The sequence below is a fragment of the Rissa tridactyla genome, chromosome 27 (assembly GCF_028500815.1).
Source record: "Rissa tridactyla isolate bRisTri1 chromosome 27, bRisTri1.patW.cur.20221130, whole genome shotgun sequence".
NCBI classification, from domain to species: Eukaryota; Metazoa; Chordata; class Aves; order Charadriiformes; family Laridae; genus Rissa; species Rissa tridactyla.
Genome location: NC_071492.1, coordinates 643,466 through 659,268, shown reverse-complemented (window position 1 = coordinate 659,268; position 15,803 = coordinate 643,466). Strand labels below are relative to the sequence as shown.

The 15,803-nt window shown below is 58.0% G+C and overlaps 1 protein-coding gene across 12 annotated transcripts; it reads left to right on the top strand.

Moving 5' to 3' along the window:
* The first annotated feature begins 1,375 nt into the window (after positions 1–1,375).
* DHX34 (DExH-box helicase 34) lies at positions 1,376–13,289 on the top strand. Of its 12 annotated transcripts, none has more exons than XR_008463511.1 (19): positions 1,376–1,496; positions 2,866–3,596; positions 4,767–5,078; positions 5,156–5,425; positions 5,613–5,715; positions 5,813–6,030; positions 6,236–6,410; positions 6,510–6,703; positions 6,897–6,998; positions 7,157–7,396; positions 7,478–7,645; positions 7,747–7,858; positions 8,014–8,454; positions 8,607–8,783; positions 8,856–8,979; positions 9,181–9,448; positions 10,848–11,258; positions 12,024–12,330; positions 12,851–13,289. XR_008463511.1 is itself a non-coding variant. In XM_054183880.1 (17 exons), the coding sequence occupies exons 2-17, from the start codon at positions 2,895–2,897 to the stop codon at positions 10,926–10,928; spliced, it is 3,687 nt and encodes a 1,228-aa protein (XP_054039855.1). In that variant the 5' UTR covers positions 1,376–1,496; positions 2,866–2,894; the 3' UTR covers positions 10,929–11,868. The 12 variants fall into 12 exon arrangements, 4 of the variants coding, with proteins under 4 accessions (XP_054039855.1, XP_054039858.1, XP_054039856.1 ...); XR_008463515.1 differs by lacking the exon at positions 12,851–13,289 and adding an exon at positions 9,571–10,055 and having other exon boundaries at positions 12,024–12,812; XR_008463513.1 differs by lacking the exon at positions 12,851–13,289 and having other exon boundaries at positions 9,181–10,055; positions 12,024–12,813.
* Positions 13,290–15,803: the final 2,514 nt, after the last annotated feature.

Here is a 15,803-nt window from a genome sequence, read left to right as displayed (position 1 = left end):
GCTCAGGCCCGTGGTTCTCCTTTTTTGGTTGGTTTTGGGGAAGATTTTTGCTGGCTCCGTACATTTTCATGGGGTGGGTGACGCAATAAGTGTCACAGCGTGTCCCCACCCACCTCCGGAAAGTCCTTGCGGTGGGTGCAGCAAACTCTGCTGGTGGAGGGCGGTGGCCGAGGTTGGGCTGATTTTTTCGCTGCCCTGGTGCTGCCCAGCCTGGGGGCAGGTGGGGCAGGGACAGTTGGGGACAGCAGGGATGGTTGGGGACGGTTGGGCACCATGGGTTGGGCACAGTGGAGATGGTTGGGGACAGTTGGGCACCTTGGGGACAGCAGGGATGGTTGGGGACAGTTGGGTACCACCCAGATGCATGGGGACAGCTGGGGATGGGGGTGCGTGTGGGGGATGGTTGGGGACAGCAGGGACAACATGGCACAGTGGTGATAGTTGGGGACAACACGGACAGTGGGGCCCAGTGGTGATGGTTTGGGACATTTGAGGACAGTGGGGCCCAGTGGTGATGGCTGGGGACAGTGGGGAAAAGGGGGACAGTGGTGATGGTTTGGGACAGTGGTGACGGTTTGGGACAGTGGGGAAAAGGGGGACAGTGGGGCACAGTGGTGACGGTTGGGCACAGTGGTGACGGGGACAGTGGTGACGGTTGGGGACAGTGGGGATGGTTGTGGAAAGTGGTGATGGTTGGGGACAGTAGGGATGGGTGGGGACAGGGGGGGACACCAGGGACAGTGGGGCCGGTTGGGGACACCGGGGACAGTGGGGCCCAGCGGTGACGGTTGGGGACAGTGGGGATGGTTGGGGACACCGGCGACAATGGGGGACACCAGGGACAGTGGGGACACTGGGGACAGTTGGGGACAGTGGGGACGGTTGGGGACACCGGGGACAATGGGGACGGTTGGGGACAGTGGGGACGGTTGGGGACACCAGCGACGGTGGGGGACACCAGGGACAGTGGGGACACTGGGGATGGTTGGGGACAATGGTGACAGTTGGGGACACTGGGGATGGCTGGGGACAGTGGGGATGGTTGGGGACACCGGGGACAGTGGGGGACACTGGGGACAGTGGGGCCCAGCGGTGGCGGTTGAGGACAGTGGGGACACTGGGGACAGTTGGGGACAGTGGGGACGGTTGGGGATGGTGGTGGCAACGGGGGCAGTGGGGATGGTTGGAGACAGTGGGGCCCAGCGGGGACGGTTGGGGACACCGGGGGACACTGGCGATAGTGGGGCCCAGCGGCGCCCACCGCCCCCGCCCGCCCCTTTTCCCGCCCCCTGTAGCCACGCCCCTTTCCCCGCCCTTCCCCCTGAGGCCCCGCCCCTTCCCCGCCCCTCCCCGCGTGCCGCCGCTCTGGCGCCCCCTGGCGGCCGCTCGCCTTCGCCGCCGGCGGGTGAGCGGGGCCCGGCCGGGCCGGGGCGGCGGGAGCGGGTCCGACCTCGGGGCGGCGTCGGCCAGAGGGGCCAGAGAAGGGCCGGGGCCGGGTAGGAAAGCGGGGCCCGGCAGGAAAGCCCGTCTCGGCGGGTCTGAGGCGGGGGGGAGCCGGGTGGGGGTGCGCCCTGGGGAGCCGGGCCTGGAGTGAGGCCCCTGAGGCTGCGTGGGCCCTGCGGGGCTGGGACGGGGTGTGTGGGGTCCTGGGGGCCTGGGACAGGGTGCATGGGGGTCCCAGGGCCTGATTGGGGGTCCCATGGGGCTGGGGCAGTGTGCTTGGGGGGTGCCAGGGGTCTAGGCCGGGCTGTGGGGGGTCCCGGGGCGCTGGGAGAGGGTGTATGGGGGTCCCAGGGCCTGGGTATAGGGGTATGGGGGTCCCAGGGGACTGCTCCAGATCGTGGGGGGGGTCCCAGGGGGGTGGGATGGGGTGTGTGGGGGTCCCAGGGGGCTGGGGCAGGGTACTTGGGGGTGCCAGGGGTCTAGGCTGGGTTATGTGGGGTCCCAGGGGGCTGGGAGAGGGTGTATGGGGGTCCCAGGGGGCTGAGATAGGGTGCAAGGGGGCCCCGGGGGGCTGGGGCAGTGTGCTTGGGGGTGCCAGGGGTCTGGGCCGGGTTATGGGGGGTCCCAGGGGGCTGGGAGAGGGTGTATGGGGGTCCCTGGGCCTGGGTAGGGGTCTGGGGGTCCCAAGGGGCTGGCCTGGTCTGTGTGGGGTCCTAGGGGGCTGGGTTGGGGTGCATGGGGGTCCCAGGGGCTGAGATGGGGTGTATGAGGGTCCCAGGGGGCTGGGACAGGGTACTTGGGGGTGCCAGGGGTCTAGGCCGGGTTATGGGGGGTCCCAGGGGGCTGGGATAGGGTGGGAGGGGAGGGGTCCCAGGGGCCTAGGGCAGGGTATGTGGGGTCCCAGGGGGCTGGGGGAGAGTGCGTGGGGGTCCCGTGGGGCTGGGCCAGGGTGTGTCGGGTCCCAGGGCGCTGGGATGGAGGGGGTATGGGGGTCCCATGGGGCTGAGATGGGGTGCAAGGGGGGCCCCGGGGGGCTGGGGCAGTGTGCTCGGGGGTGCCAGGGGTCTGGGCCGGGTTATGGGGGGTCCCAGGGGGCTGGGATAAAGTGGGAGGGGAGGGGTCCCAGGGGCCTAGGAGAGGGTGCGTGGGGGTCCCAGGGGCTGAGATGGAGTGTATGAGGGTCCCAGGGGGCTGGGGCGGGGTACTTGGGGGTCCCAGGGGGCTGGGCTGCGCTATGGGGTCTCTGGGAGCACTGGGGACGCCGGGGGTCCTGGCAGGGGCCAAGGAGGAGTCTCCGGAGGTGGCAGAGCTCCCCGGCGCGGAGGGACAGCTGGGGACACGGCTGGGTTGGGGGGGGGTGTCACACCCTGCCCCCCAACACCCCCCCAGGTCGTGTCCTGACCCCCCACCGTCCCGGCACAGATCCCGCAGCTGCCGAAGCGGCGTCGGCGATGCCGCGGGAGAAGGAGAGCGGATGCCGGCGACGAGGAGAGCGGGACCGTTCCCCTTCCCGGTGGGAGGGGGACTGGGACTGGGACTGTCCCGCCACGCGCCGCCGCCTGCAAGAGCTCTATTTCCCCGAGCGGGATTCCAGTGGCGCCGGCTCCGAAGAGATCCTGAATTTCTGGGCTTTTTTCGAGCGTCTCCGGCGTTTCCAAAGCCGCAGAACCCACCCCGCGCCGCCACCCGGCCACCGCCACGCGGCAGAGCCCCCCGCTGCCGCCGCCGCCCGCCTCGACCTGCCCCCCGCCTACGACCCCCGTTACCGCATCAACCTCGCGCTGCCGAGCGCCGCCGCCGTCCCCACCCGGAATTCTGACCTACCCCGGGAATGCCTCGCCGAATTCCGCGCCGCCGTCTTACACTACCTGGATTTCACCCAAAAACAAAGCTTCGCCAAACTGGCCAAACTCCACCGGGAACGAGCCGCCCTTCCCATTGCCCAGTACCGGCAGCGTTTACTGGACGCCGTGGCCGGCAACCAAGTGGTGGTGGTGGCCGGCGACACCGGCTGCGGGAAATCCACGCAGGTGCCGCAGTACCTGCTGGCGGCCGGTTACAGCCATGTGGCTTGTAGCCAACCCCGCCGAATCGCCTGCATCTCGCTGGCCAAGCGGGTGGCCTTCGAGAGCCTGCACCAGTACGGGGACCAGGTGAGCCGCGCCGCCGGGCTGGGCGGGGAACTGGGAGGCGCTGGAGCGTCACTGGTCAAACGCCCCGAGAGCGTTTGGTTTTTTTTTTAGTTTTTTATTTTTTCGATTTTTTTTTTTTTTTTTTTTCCAAGATTTGGGCGGGATTTTTCCCGATCTTGTCGTGGTTGAGATTTTTTTGATTTCTCTCTGTTCTTTTTTTATTCTTGCCAGCTTCTTCTTGGTTTTCTAATTTTCTCAAATTTTTTTTTTGATTTTTCTAATTTTTTTTTTCCGATTTTTTTCTGATTGTTTTCAATTTGTTTTCTGATTTTTTTTCAGGTTTTTAAATGTTCCCATTTTTTTCGGGTTTTTTATTGTTTCAATTTTTAAATTGTTTCGATTTTTAAATTGTTTCGATTTTTAAATTGTTTCGATTTCCTTATTTTTTATTTTTCAGTTTTTCTCCCAATTTTCCACTTTTTTTGTTTTCCTGTTTTTTCGGTTTTTTTTCCAACTTTTTTATTTTTGCTCAATTTCTTTTTATTATTTTTTCGATTCTTTTGGGTTTTTTTTTCGCTTCTCGTTTTTTTCACTTTTTTTCTGATTGTTTCAATTTTTCTGATTTTTTTTTTCGGGTTTTAAAAACTTTTTTAGCTCTTCTAGTTTTCCCAATTTTTAATTTTTTTTTATTTTTCCAACTTTTCCCCATTTTTTTCTGACTTTTTTTGGATTTTTTTTTAATGTTTTGAGTTTAAAATTTTTTCATTTTTCCCAATTTTTCAGTTTTTTTTGTTTTTTTTTTGTTTTTTTTGGTTTTTTTTTGGTTTTTTTTGGTTTGGTTTTCTTTTCATTTTTTCTTTTTTTTGGGGTTTTTTTGGAGTTTTTTGTTTGTTTTTTTTCTTTTTTCATTTTTTTGTTTTGTTTGGTTTTGTGTCATTTTTTTCTTTTTTTGTTTTTTTTTTTATTTTTTTTGTTTTTTTTATTTTTTTGTTTTTTTTTTTTTCGTTTTTTTCGGGTTTTTTTTGTTTTTTTTTCTGTTTTTTCTTTTTTTTTTTCCTTTTTTTTGTTTCTTTTTCTTTTTCTTTTTTTTTTCGTTTTTTTTTCGGGTTTTTTCCTTTTTTTGTTCGCTTTTTTTCAATTTTATTTGATTTATTTCCCACTTTTTCCCCGATCTTTCTCTCCCTGCCCCAGGTGGGCTACCAGATCCGCTTCGAGAGCACCCGCTCGCCCGCCACCAAGATCGTCTTCCTGACGGAGGGGCTGCTGCTGCGGCAGGTGCAGCGGGAGCCGGCGCTGCCGGGGTACCACGTCCTCATCGCCGACGAGGTTCACGAGCGGCACCTCCACAGCGATTTCCTCCTGGGCGTCCTGCGTCGCCTCCTGCCCTCCCGGCCCGACCTGAAGCTGGTCTTGATGTCGGCCACCATCAACATCCGCCTTTTTTCGGGTTATTTCGGGGGGGCCCCGGTGCTGCAGGTGCCGGGAAGGATTTTCCCCATCTCGGTGAGGCTGGAGGGTGATTTTTTGGGGTGAATCCACGCAGGAATCTCTCCCTGGAGACAGCGTCTCTTCTCCCGCAGGTCATCTACCAACCCATCCCTAAGGAAGAAGCATCCCCAGCGGGAAAATGGGGGAAATCGGAGCGTCTGGATCCCCTCCCGTACCTGCGGGTGCTTCAAGCCATCGACCACAAGTACCCGCCGGAGGAGCGCGGGGACCTGCTGGTGTTCCTGAGCGGGGTGGCCGAGATCGGGGCGGTGCTGGAGGCGGCGCAGGCTTACGCTGCCCGCACCCAGCGCTGGATCGTCCTCCCCCTGCACAGCACCCTCTCCGTGGCCCAGCAGGACAAGGTGGGTGACGCCGAGCATCCCGGCGTCGGCACTCGGCAGCTGGGTGTTGCCGAGGGATGAATCTTGGCGCCCCCGTTGTGGGCGCTTTTGGGGTGCGACCTGAAAATGGGGGGGGGGGGGGGATTGACTGTCTCCCTGCTCTGGGGATGGCTGCGCTGATGTAGGAGCGTCGTTCCTCCTCCTTCAGGTGTTTGACGTCCCCCCGCCCGGCGTCCGTAAGTGCATCCTCTCCACCAACATCGCCGAGACTTCGGTGACCATCGACGGCGTGCGCTTTGTGCTGGATTCCGGTAAAAATCCCCCAATTTCCCCTGGCTGGGAAAAACCTTCTCCCTCTTTTCCCTCCTGCCCTGCCCTGAGCTTCTCCTTCCCTCCCGCTGCCTCCAGGGAAGGTGAAGGAGATGAGTTACGACCCTCAGGGCAAACTCCAGCGGCTGCAGGAGTTTTGGATCAGCCGGGCAAGCGCCGAGCAGCGGAAAGGACGTGCGGGCAGGACCGGCCCCGGCGTCTGCTACCGCCTTTACGCCGAATCCGACTATGACGCCTTTTCTCCTTACCCCGTGCCGGAGATCCAGCGGGTAGCGCTTGACGCTCTGGTGCTCCAGGTAAAACGGGGGATCCCTCTGCTCGCGTTGGGCTTTCCTTGGGGAGATTTGGGGGAGATCTCAGGTGGTGGTAGGGGGGAAACCTGGCCAACCAAGCGTGAGACCGGGCTGCGGCGTGAGCGTCGCGCCGTGCTGGCTCTTTGTACCCCACCGGGGTCTTCCCGTTGTTGTTGTTGGGCTGGTTCTACCTCTGTTTTCCTCCCAGTTAAAGAGTATGGGGCTGGGCGACCCTCGGACCTTCCCCTTCCTGGAGCCCCCTCCCTCGTCCAGCCTGGAGACGGCCGTGCGGTACCTGAGGGACCAGGGAGCCCTGGACGAAGCTGAAGACCTGACGCCCATCGGGAACCTCCTGGCCCAGCTGCCGGTGGACGTGGTGGTCGGTGAGTAATTCCCCGCTTTGACGGCAGGGGGATTTTTTTGGGGTGGGGGTGTGTGTGTCTCCCCCTGCCTTCACTCCCTGCCCTGCCCTCCCCGCGCAGGTAAGATGCTGGTCCTGGGCGCTCTCTTCGGCCTGGCCGAGCCCACCCTGACGGTGGCGGCGGCGCTGAGCGTGCAGTCCCCCTTCCTGCGATCCGCTCACCCCAATCCCGACTGCGCCACGGCCCGGCGGCCCCTCGAGAGCCCCCATGGCGACCCCCTGACGCTGCTCAACATCTTCAACGAGTGGGTCCAGGTGGGATTCCTGTCAAAGGCGGGGGTGGGGTGATAAGAGATGCATTTGGCGTTTTGGGGGGGGGACTTTTTTGGGGTGAGGCGTGCTTGAGTCCCTGCGAGAGGGTGGCGGGGGCTGATTTTGGGGTGCGGGGAGCGGGTAAGAGGGACAACCCGTCCCTACCAGGGGTTGAGCCCATTTTTTTCCGGAGCAGGTGAAGTCGGAGCGGAGCAGCAGCTCTCGGAAATGGTGCCGGCGGAGAGGTTTGGAGGAACATCGGCTTTACGAAGCCGCCAACCTGCGGCGCCAGTTTCAGGTGAGGGCTGGGGGGGGGGCGGGGGGGCCAGGATCCGGCTTCATCTTCGCTCCGGGGAGGGCGTTGCTGGCGCGGGGGAGAGCTGAACGTCCCCACGCGCCCGCAACCTGCCCGTCACCCACCGGCGGGGGCTCACCAACCTTCTCCCACCACCCCAGGAGCTCCTCCGTGACCACCAGCTGCTGGAGGAAGGCTCCAGCCAGCCCAGCGACAGCTACAGCCGGCAGAGCCGGCACCGGGAACGCCGGGAGCTGCACCGCCTCTGGCGTTCCCACGCGGAGACTGAAGGTCGGAAGCGCAAGGTGCTGCGGCTGCAGGACGGAGCAGACGCCTCCTCTGGCGAGGAGGAGGAGGGTGGTGGCAACCGTGAGAAAGGGGAGCGCAGCATCGATATCCAGGTGAGACCCTCGCCTCCCTCTCCTCTTCCGGGAGGCAGGATTTATCCATCCCGATCCCTGACGCCGTCTCCTTCTCCCCAGGACGTCAAGTTTAAGCTGCGTCACAACGTGGAGGAGCTCCAGGCCGTATCCAGCTCGGTCCTCTCCTCCTCGCAGCTCGCCCTGCTCAAACTGGTGCTGTGCCGGGGGCTTTACCCCCAGCTGGCCATGCCCGACCAGCTCAACAGCGGCCGTAAGGATTCCGATCAGGTCCGTGTGTCCCCCCCACCCCGCCCCTGCCACCTTCCCACCCCATGGGGGTCCCCAGAGCCTTTTCCTCTCCCCTGCTGCTCATTTTGCTCTCGCGGTAGATTTTTCACACCAAAACCAAGCAGGGGGTTGTCCTTCATCCCACCTGCGTCTTCGCTACCAGCCCGGAGCTGCTCCACGCCAAGGAGGGACCGGAGCGCGGTGGGACCAAAGGTGAGATAAACACCCCCCACCTCCAATCCCGGAGGAACTGGTTCTGCTTCTCCCTGGCTTTTTCCCCGCCGGGTGGAAGCGCGGCTGGGGCTCGGGATTTGGGGCGGGGGGGGAGGTTCGGGGGGTCCAGCTGAGACACCCCCTTGTCCCCGCAGACCCCGCGGAGGGGCTGAGCCACCGCCACCAGCTCCTCGCCTTTGTCTCGCTGCTGGAGACCAACAAGCCCTACCTGGTGAACTGCGTCCGGGTGCCAGCCCTGCAGGTGAGCTCTCTGCTCCCCTCCTCTTCCTCTCCGCGAGCCTTCGTCACCCCAAACTGGTCATGTTTTGCTCCTCCAGGCTCTCCTCCTCTTCTCCCGGTCTCTGGACACCAGCGCCGACTGCGCCCGGCTGGTGGCCGACGGGTGGCTGGAGGTCACCGTCCCCGACGCGGACTCTGCCCTGCGCCTGCTCTCTGCGGCCCTGCAGCTTCGTTCCGCTTGGGAAAAACTCCTCCATCAACTGCTGGAAGGTCGAGGAGAGGAATCGAGCCTCCGGCCGAGCTCCCGGGACGTATCCGCGCTCACCCGGGGGCTGCTGGACTTCCTGCAGATGAAGGTGACGCCTCCCAAGGGGTTTTAATCCCCCTCCGGTGCCTTGCATGGGGTTGAAGGCTGAGAAAGGAGGATGCGGGGAGCCGATGCAGCCCCTCCGCCACATCCCCCCCCCGGCCCCGCCACCACGACATCCCCCTCCCCGTCCTCTTGCAGGTGCCGTATCGCCTGCGCCAGCTCACCGGCCTGGAGAAACAGAACCTCTACGTCGGTCCCCAGACGGTGGCCGCCGCTCCCCGCCTCCCGGGGCTCTTCCAGGGGACGGAGATGAAGCCCGACGAGGTGAAAGGCGGCCACAGGGTGACCGATTTCCTCACCTACAACTGCTTGGCCGTGAGTACAGCCCTCTCCCGCCCTGCCTGTGGCCCCCCCGGGGTGTCTGAGCGGCCCCTTCCTATCCCGCAGACGGACACGGACCTCTACAGCGACTGCCTGCGGAGCTTCTGGACCTGTCCCCACTGCGACCTCCACATGCCCTTCACCCCCCTGGAGCGCATGTGTCACGAAAGCGCTTGCCGGCCCCCCGAGGGTGAGTCGTGTGTGTCCCATGCCCCCCCCTCCTCCCCACTGGCCCCGGGGGCTGTGGCGAGGGATAATCGGGGAGAACCAGCCTGGATTTACCCCGGGGTGGCAGCGAGCCGGGCTTTTAGGAGATGCCACCTAAGAAGGGAAGAAAAGGGTTTTTGGTTGCCTTTCTAATCCCGGTTTTTCCTCCGCTTTTTCCCGGCAGCCCCCCCGGAAGAACCATCGGAAAACTCTTCCAAAATCTCCGCCCTGCACCGCTCCTACCACTGCGACCTTTGCCAGCGGGATTTTACCTTCACCCCCACGGAAATCCTCCGGCACAAGAAACAGCACCAATAACCGGAGCTTGTCAGGATGCTCCCGCCGGCCGGTGCCGAGCACCGCGATGCCGGGATCCTCCCCCATCCCTCGGGGACCCCCGTAACTGGGGGGGATCCCCCCCCCGCCCCCCAAACTACCTCCGCTGCTTTTGGGTGAGTCTGGTTGGATGCCCGGAAGGGATTTGGTGTTTTGGGGGGGGCCGCTAGCGGCTCCTCAGTCGTCCTCGGGTGACGGCAACCTAATTCCCGGACTTTTTTTAATCTTAAATAAATAGATTTTTGGAGAATAACGGCGGGGGGGGAGGTGTCTCTTGGAGGTCTCCTGCCTGGCGCAGCGCGGCCAGTGTGTGGCACTCCTCTACCGGCGTCATCCCTTCCTCCTCTTTTCCTGCTCCATCCCATGGGAAGAGCGTCGGAGGGGCTTGTGCCTGGACTTTCCCACCGCCACGACTCCCCCCCCCGCCGCGGCCGAAACCCCCCAATATTAACAAAACGTGACCTCAGCATCCCTTCGGAGGACGCTCGCGCCCAATGTGGCGAGAAGCCGCCACCTGGACGCTGCTACGAGACGAGACGTTGCCTTACGATTCGTGGCTGGCTCCAGGGCGGGTTTTTTTGGGGCGGAAAACACCTGGGAAAAGGCAAATTGCGGGCTGGCTTGCGCCCGCCTGCGCCGGGCAAATGCTGCGACGACGGCAACTTCTCGGCTGTCTAAACTCATTGAAAACGCATTAATTATCAGGCCGTGCGCTGCGTCGGGGTAAGGAGCTGCTCCAAGAGCCGGGTTTCCCGGGATTTTATATTTTTTAATATGAATAAATTATACGAATGTATATATAGATGACTATAATATGACTATAATATGACTATAACCCTCGCTGGGGCTCGGCCCGCGTTGCTGGCCGTAAAATCGGGTGGTAGAGGGGAAGAGAGTGCTTCCTCGCCCCCCTTTTTTTTTCTCATTTTAAATTGATTTGTTTCGCCCTTTTTCGATGCCCCTTTTTCCTCCCGGCTCGCACCCTTCGCGTCTCGTTGTTTGCGACCCCCACCCACCCCCCGCAACTTCTCGATTGGGTTTATCTGCAATTAATTACCGCTTCGGGCGCAAGGTAATTCCCGCCTGGCGGCGGTGGTGGCAGCGCGGCGCTTCCGTCGTTAATTAAGTGGGCGATTTGCCGAGTAGATTCTTTGGGGGGTGGGGGGGATGCTAATTTGAGTTTTCAGGGTGTGGGGAGCGCCATCTCCCCCCAGTTTGGGGGAGGGGGGGGATGATGAGGATGCTCCTAACGAGTCCCCGTTGCCACGGCAGCGAGGCGGGACGGGAGATGCTCTTGCCATGGCAACGGGGCATCGGAGGATGGGTTGGGCTTTGCTGCTTTTTGGCTACTTGGAGCCCCGATTTTTTTGCCTTCCCCGTTACGTTGAGCCGCCGGAGGGGGAATTAAAGCCCGGCTGATGGTTTTTGGAAGCCGTTGGTGCCAATCTGGTTCCACGTGCTTTAAAAAACTCCCCTTTTTCCCCATCCCACCCCACCCCACCCCCCCCCCGAAAGCTGGGTTTTGCTTTCCAGGATGCCAACGGCCATTGGGTCCCCGATTCCCGTGCCACGAGGGACTTCACCTTCTCCACCTGATCTCGTTAAACGCCACCCGCGACCAGCCTGGACCCGCTCCTCAGGTTTTCCGTTCGTCAAACCCAACGTTCTCGCCCTCTTAAAACAAGAAGAACCCAATGGCCCTCGGCAAATAATCGTTAAGGGCTCATAAAGCGCAAAGCGGCTCTTGACCTGAAGAAAACGCGTTATCGCTTCGCCTTTAGCGCCACGGTGAGGCTTTCTTGCTTTTAGACGAAGCTTAGAGCGAGCCGTTTACAGAATAGAAAATTAAATAAGGCCGCCCGCCGTGGCCGCGGAGGAGTGGGATTAATTTACTTCGCTAACGAAAGCCACAAATTCAAGTCCTGGGTGAGAAAAATGCGGGGTTTTTAATGAACTCCTCCAAATTGCCGTCCCCGCAGTCAACCCTGGAATGTTTGGGATCGAACACCGCCGGGGGGGTGTGTCTGAAGCCATGGGCTGGGTGCTGGTGTCACCTCGGGCGGGGGGCAGTGTCAGTCCTGGGTCTGATCCTGGTCACCCCCTTCGTTAACGACCTGGCCGATGGGGCAACCTCAGCGAGGGGTCCTGGTGGCCACCAGGTTTAATCAGCATCAGTTGATCATTAATCAGTTTATCAGCAACGTCTTCCTCGCCCGCGAAGGTGGCCAACGGTCCCGACCGCATCATGGAGCTGCCTTAAAACCCCAGCGTTAAGCTTTAAGAAGCTGTTTAAAAGCGGAAAACTTTTTTTTTTTTTTTTTTTTTAATAAAAAGCCCCGTTGGGAGATGCTGCTCTTCACCTTGTCTCTGCCCGTTAAGAGCAAGCCACGGATGAACGGCTCCTGTAGCGGGTTGGGAACAGCCTTCTGTACCTGGCTGTTGCTCGTTAACGTTAATTAAGGTTGCTGTGATGGCTGGGTGAGCTTTAATTAGCAATTGGGCCAATTAAATGGGTGGGTCGAGGGTGGGGGCTGGTGCACCCACGGTCTGCGCTCGTTGTCTTAGCGGCTGCTTCACAGAGCAGAAGCTTCGCCGGAGGTTCACGAGGAGCTTCACAGAGCTCCTTTGTGGAGAAATAGGATTTGGGAAGGATTTTTGGGGGGAAATCCTGATTTTTTTTCATCTTTCCAGAGAAAGCCAGACCAAGGGCAAGGCTCTAATCCTCGTAATTTCACTGTGTGGCACCTACACCGAGGCCGATAACGCTGCGATCCCACCCTGATGGGCACCGACGCCTTTCTCCCCTCTGTTTTTTTTTTGGCCTTTTAATGACCGAAATCATTTTTCCTTCTGGATAAAAGTTGTTTTATGGAGCTCCCAGCGCCCAAACGGGGACGTTTTGTCTCTGTGCGCTCAACCGGGACATCCCCATCCTGCCCGTGAAGCTCCTTGGAAGGTTGTTTCGGAGCGTCCACCTCAAGCCAAGCTCCGTCCTCAGGTGGGAAAAGTCCCGTCATCGCCCATCTCATGGCAGCCTGTTCCAACGGCTAATTAACCCGCCAGCTAATTACCCGCAGGTTTCTTTTCTCGGCTGAATTCCTGAGCTTTGATTCCCGCCAACCGGTATTGTCTTTGCTGGGTAAGACGGAGACGGAGAGGGCTGTTTCTTGGGGAGCCAACGACCCCCACGTCAAACCGTCTCGTAATTAGCGGCGGACGAAGCCTGACGAGCCAGGAAAAAAAAAAAATCTCAGAGCTTCAATGAAAATAAATAAATAATAATAAAAAAAAATCGTTAAGAAGCAGATGAGATTTTTTTCCCTTCGCAAACGAACGCTTCGTCCCAGCAACGGCGAGTAGAGAGCGGGTTTTTTTTTTTTTTTGTTTATTCGTTATTTTAATCTCAATTTGGTCCCGCCGAGCAATTGCCCGGCCGCCCTCTTCGCCCCTGCGGAACGACCGCGTTTATTCTTTGCGATGGTTGGTTTTTGGTTTTATTGTTGTTTTTATCCCCGCAGGTGGAGGTGAGCCCGTTGGCCGCTCATTGAAACCCACCGCGCGTCGTTTGGGGAATAATTAGATTAATTTTTCGAGAGGTTGAGCAGGAGTGGGGGGAGCGGCGGGGTCGGTGTCTATTAAAAATGAGTTTGGAGAAGGTAGAAGGATGCTCTCCCGGCGTGCGGCTTCAGCTCCATCCCAGCGAACCTCATCCCATCCCCTTCGTTCCTCGGCACCTTTCTGGGGTCACCCGAAAAAATCCGATTTATCCGCCGGAATCCCTGGTCTCTTTGGCGGCCTTCACCTTTGGAGCCGGCAGCGGGAAATCCATCTGCTCTTCTCCAGCCTTTGGATCCCGAGATTTGCAAGCAGAAACTCGCCCCTGCTGCCCTTTAGGTCGCGCACGCCAGCAAAGTGTATCGGTAATAATTATATCCTTAATAATTATTATAATTATTATATCCTTATATATATCCTTATATATATATATCCTATATATAAAAGGATATATATATCCTTATATCCTTAATATAATAATTATATCCTTAATAATTACGTCATGAACAACCAGTGGGTGGAAATGTGGACTCAGCGTCCGCGTGAGATTTATATTTTTATTTTTTTTTTGTCTCCCCCCCCCCCCCCCCCCGGATACAACGTCCCTCGGGTGAAATATTGATCTGGAGATGGAAAAAAAAAAAAACCACCCCAAACCCTTCTCCCAGCTGAATTCTGCCAATTTGGTGCCAGCGATGAACTGGAAGCGGGAAGATATATTTATTTTTGAACTTTTTTTTTTTTAACTCTTTTCCCAAGAGAAAATGGATTTTAAGTCTTCCGCCCGTGGAAGATGCTCTCAAGAGGGAACGTCCCTGCCTCTTCCACGCTCTTGTGTGGTACGTTAACGAGGGGAGGGTGTGAAATGCCATTAGAAGGGGAGGACAGGGGGCGAGTCGATGTCACCTCGGTCCTGAGCCCCCCGTGACGAAGGGGGGGGGTCCCAAGCCCTCTTGCTATTCCCACCATCCCACTCATCCCATTCCCAAATCTGCTGTTTGATTTGGCCAGAATAGAGTTTCCAAGGATTTTTTCGTGTTGTTGTTGTTTTTTTTTTTTTTTTGTTTTGTTAATAAAAATATATATACGATGCTAAGAAAAGAATTGAATTAAACCATTGGGTGACGCCGCTTCTTGAGGGACCTTCTGGCTTTGGGTTTTTGACCCAGCCCGGGCGTCTCTGCTGTTTCGCAGCCTGCAGAGAGCAGCCTTTCCCTCTTCGACGGAAAACTCCCGGCTTTCCTCTGCTTTTTATTGAAATGCTGAGAATCGGGCGAAATCCAAGCGTTCCACTCGTTTCCTTAAGCCGTGACCCACCGTGGAGGGGTGAAAGCTCCCCAAAGGTCCCAAAATGGTCTTGTCAAGTGGAAGATAAGAATTTCTCTTTTCTTTCTTGAGCCCTTGGGGTTCGTGCTTCTTGTGGGGTGGGGTGGGACTAAAAATTCACCTTTTTCGGGGAAAGATTGTCACACTATCATGTGAGCCTGGAACTTGGGACTCTAGAAAGCATCCTGAGACCTACAACAAAATGATAAGACTTGGGTCCTGCTCATGAGCTGCTCATCAGGACTCAAGTGAAAGAGCACAAAATCCCATGAACCGTGGCGGTTTGGGCTATTTATGCTGTTTATTGGTGAGTTGTTCCTCCTGCCGCTGCCAGGGCAAACTTTCGGGCCACTGTCTGCTGCTGGAGTCCCTCCTGCCCCGTAGACCCTGCCATAGGACCATCAGCAATGTCCTACCTGACCGGCAGCCAACGGAGCACCACGCAACCAACAATGGAAGAAGGCTCAGAGAAGACGGATGAGGATGATGGGCTCGTGAAGCTCGAGAGAAGAAAGGAGGAGGTGACCGCAGCTACCTCAAAGGGAAGACCTTTGGGTGGAAGTGGACCTGTGGAGGGGGGATCTCCACTAGGAGGACCAAGGGTGGCCTTCGTTGTCCGTAAACGGCTCCATCAGTTGAGTTGGCCAACTGGCCTTCCCTAAAATAATCCGTGGGAAGAATTCTCTCCCTGAGCAAGCCAGGCCAACATGGGGGAAGGTTGTGTGTGGCTCAGCCCAACACAGAGTAGAAAAATTAACCAACCAGCTTTGAAGAGAGCTTCGACCCACGTCTTCCTTCCTGTTGGCTTGGGACGCCCAGCGTCATGCTGGGGAATATTTAGAGACCAGTAACGGGAATCATGCTTATATTGCGATTCGGCTGTGTTGCGTTGTGATTTTTAGCGGGCTGCTGGCCCATTTCTTTCTAGACCAAACCCCCCTGTAATGTCAAATACCTTCAAATAAATAAATTCGCGGAGAGAGCTTCAAGCCGTGTCTGTCTTCCGGTCGACTTGGTTCGCCCAACGTCACGCTGGGGAATATTTAGAGACCAGGGACGGGAATCGTGCTTGTATCGCGATTCAGCCGCATCCTGCAATCGCGATATTATGCTCGTGTTGTGATTTTTCAGTAGGCTGCTGGCCCGTTTTTTTCTAGACCGAACCCCCCCACCCTGTAACGTCAAATATCTTCAAAAAAGCAGATTTGTCATTAAAACATCAAACTCTCCTCCTGCGGAGGATCTAAAAGAACCTGGTTGAAGAACGCTGGACTCCGACACATGGCTGTTCCGCTCCCTTCCTGGGTGATGAAGATTTGGGGTCGGGGTCCCCACGGCCCCGTGGATCCCTTCTCAGGGAGCGATCCCACCTCACCCCGTTTCCCACGCAGGTGGCGCCGGCACGTCGTGGTGCCGGGGATGGAGGGCAGCGAGGCGCTGCCGGCCCATCGGGCGGTGATTTTCCGCCCGTTTTGCTGCGTGACACAGACTCCGCTTGCCCGCTCGACAGCTCAGCTGTCTCCAAAGCGCCTCTTTCTGCAGCTGGAGAAGGAGAAGAGCCGGGCAGGTGGGGGAGCAGCAACTGCCAGC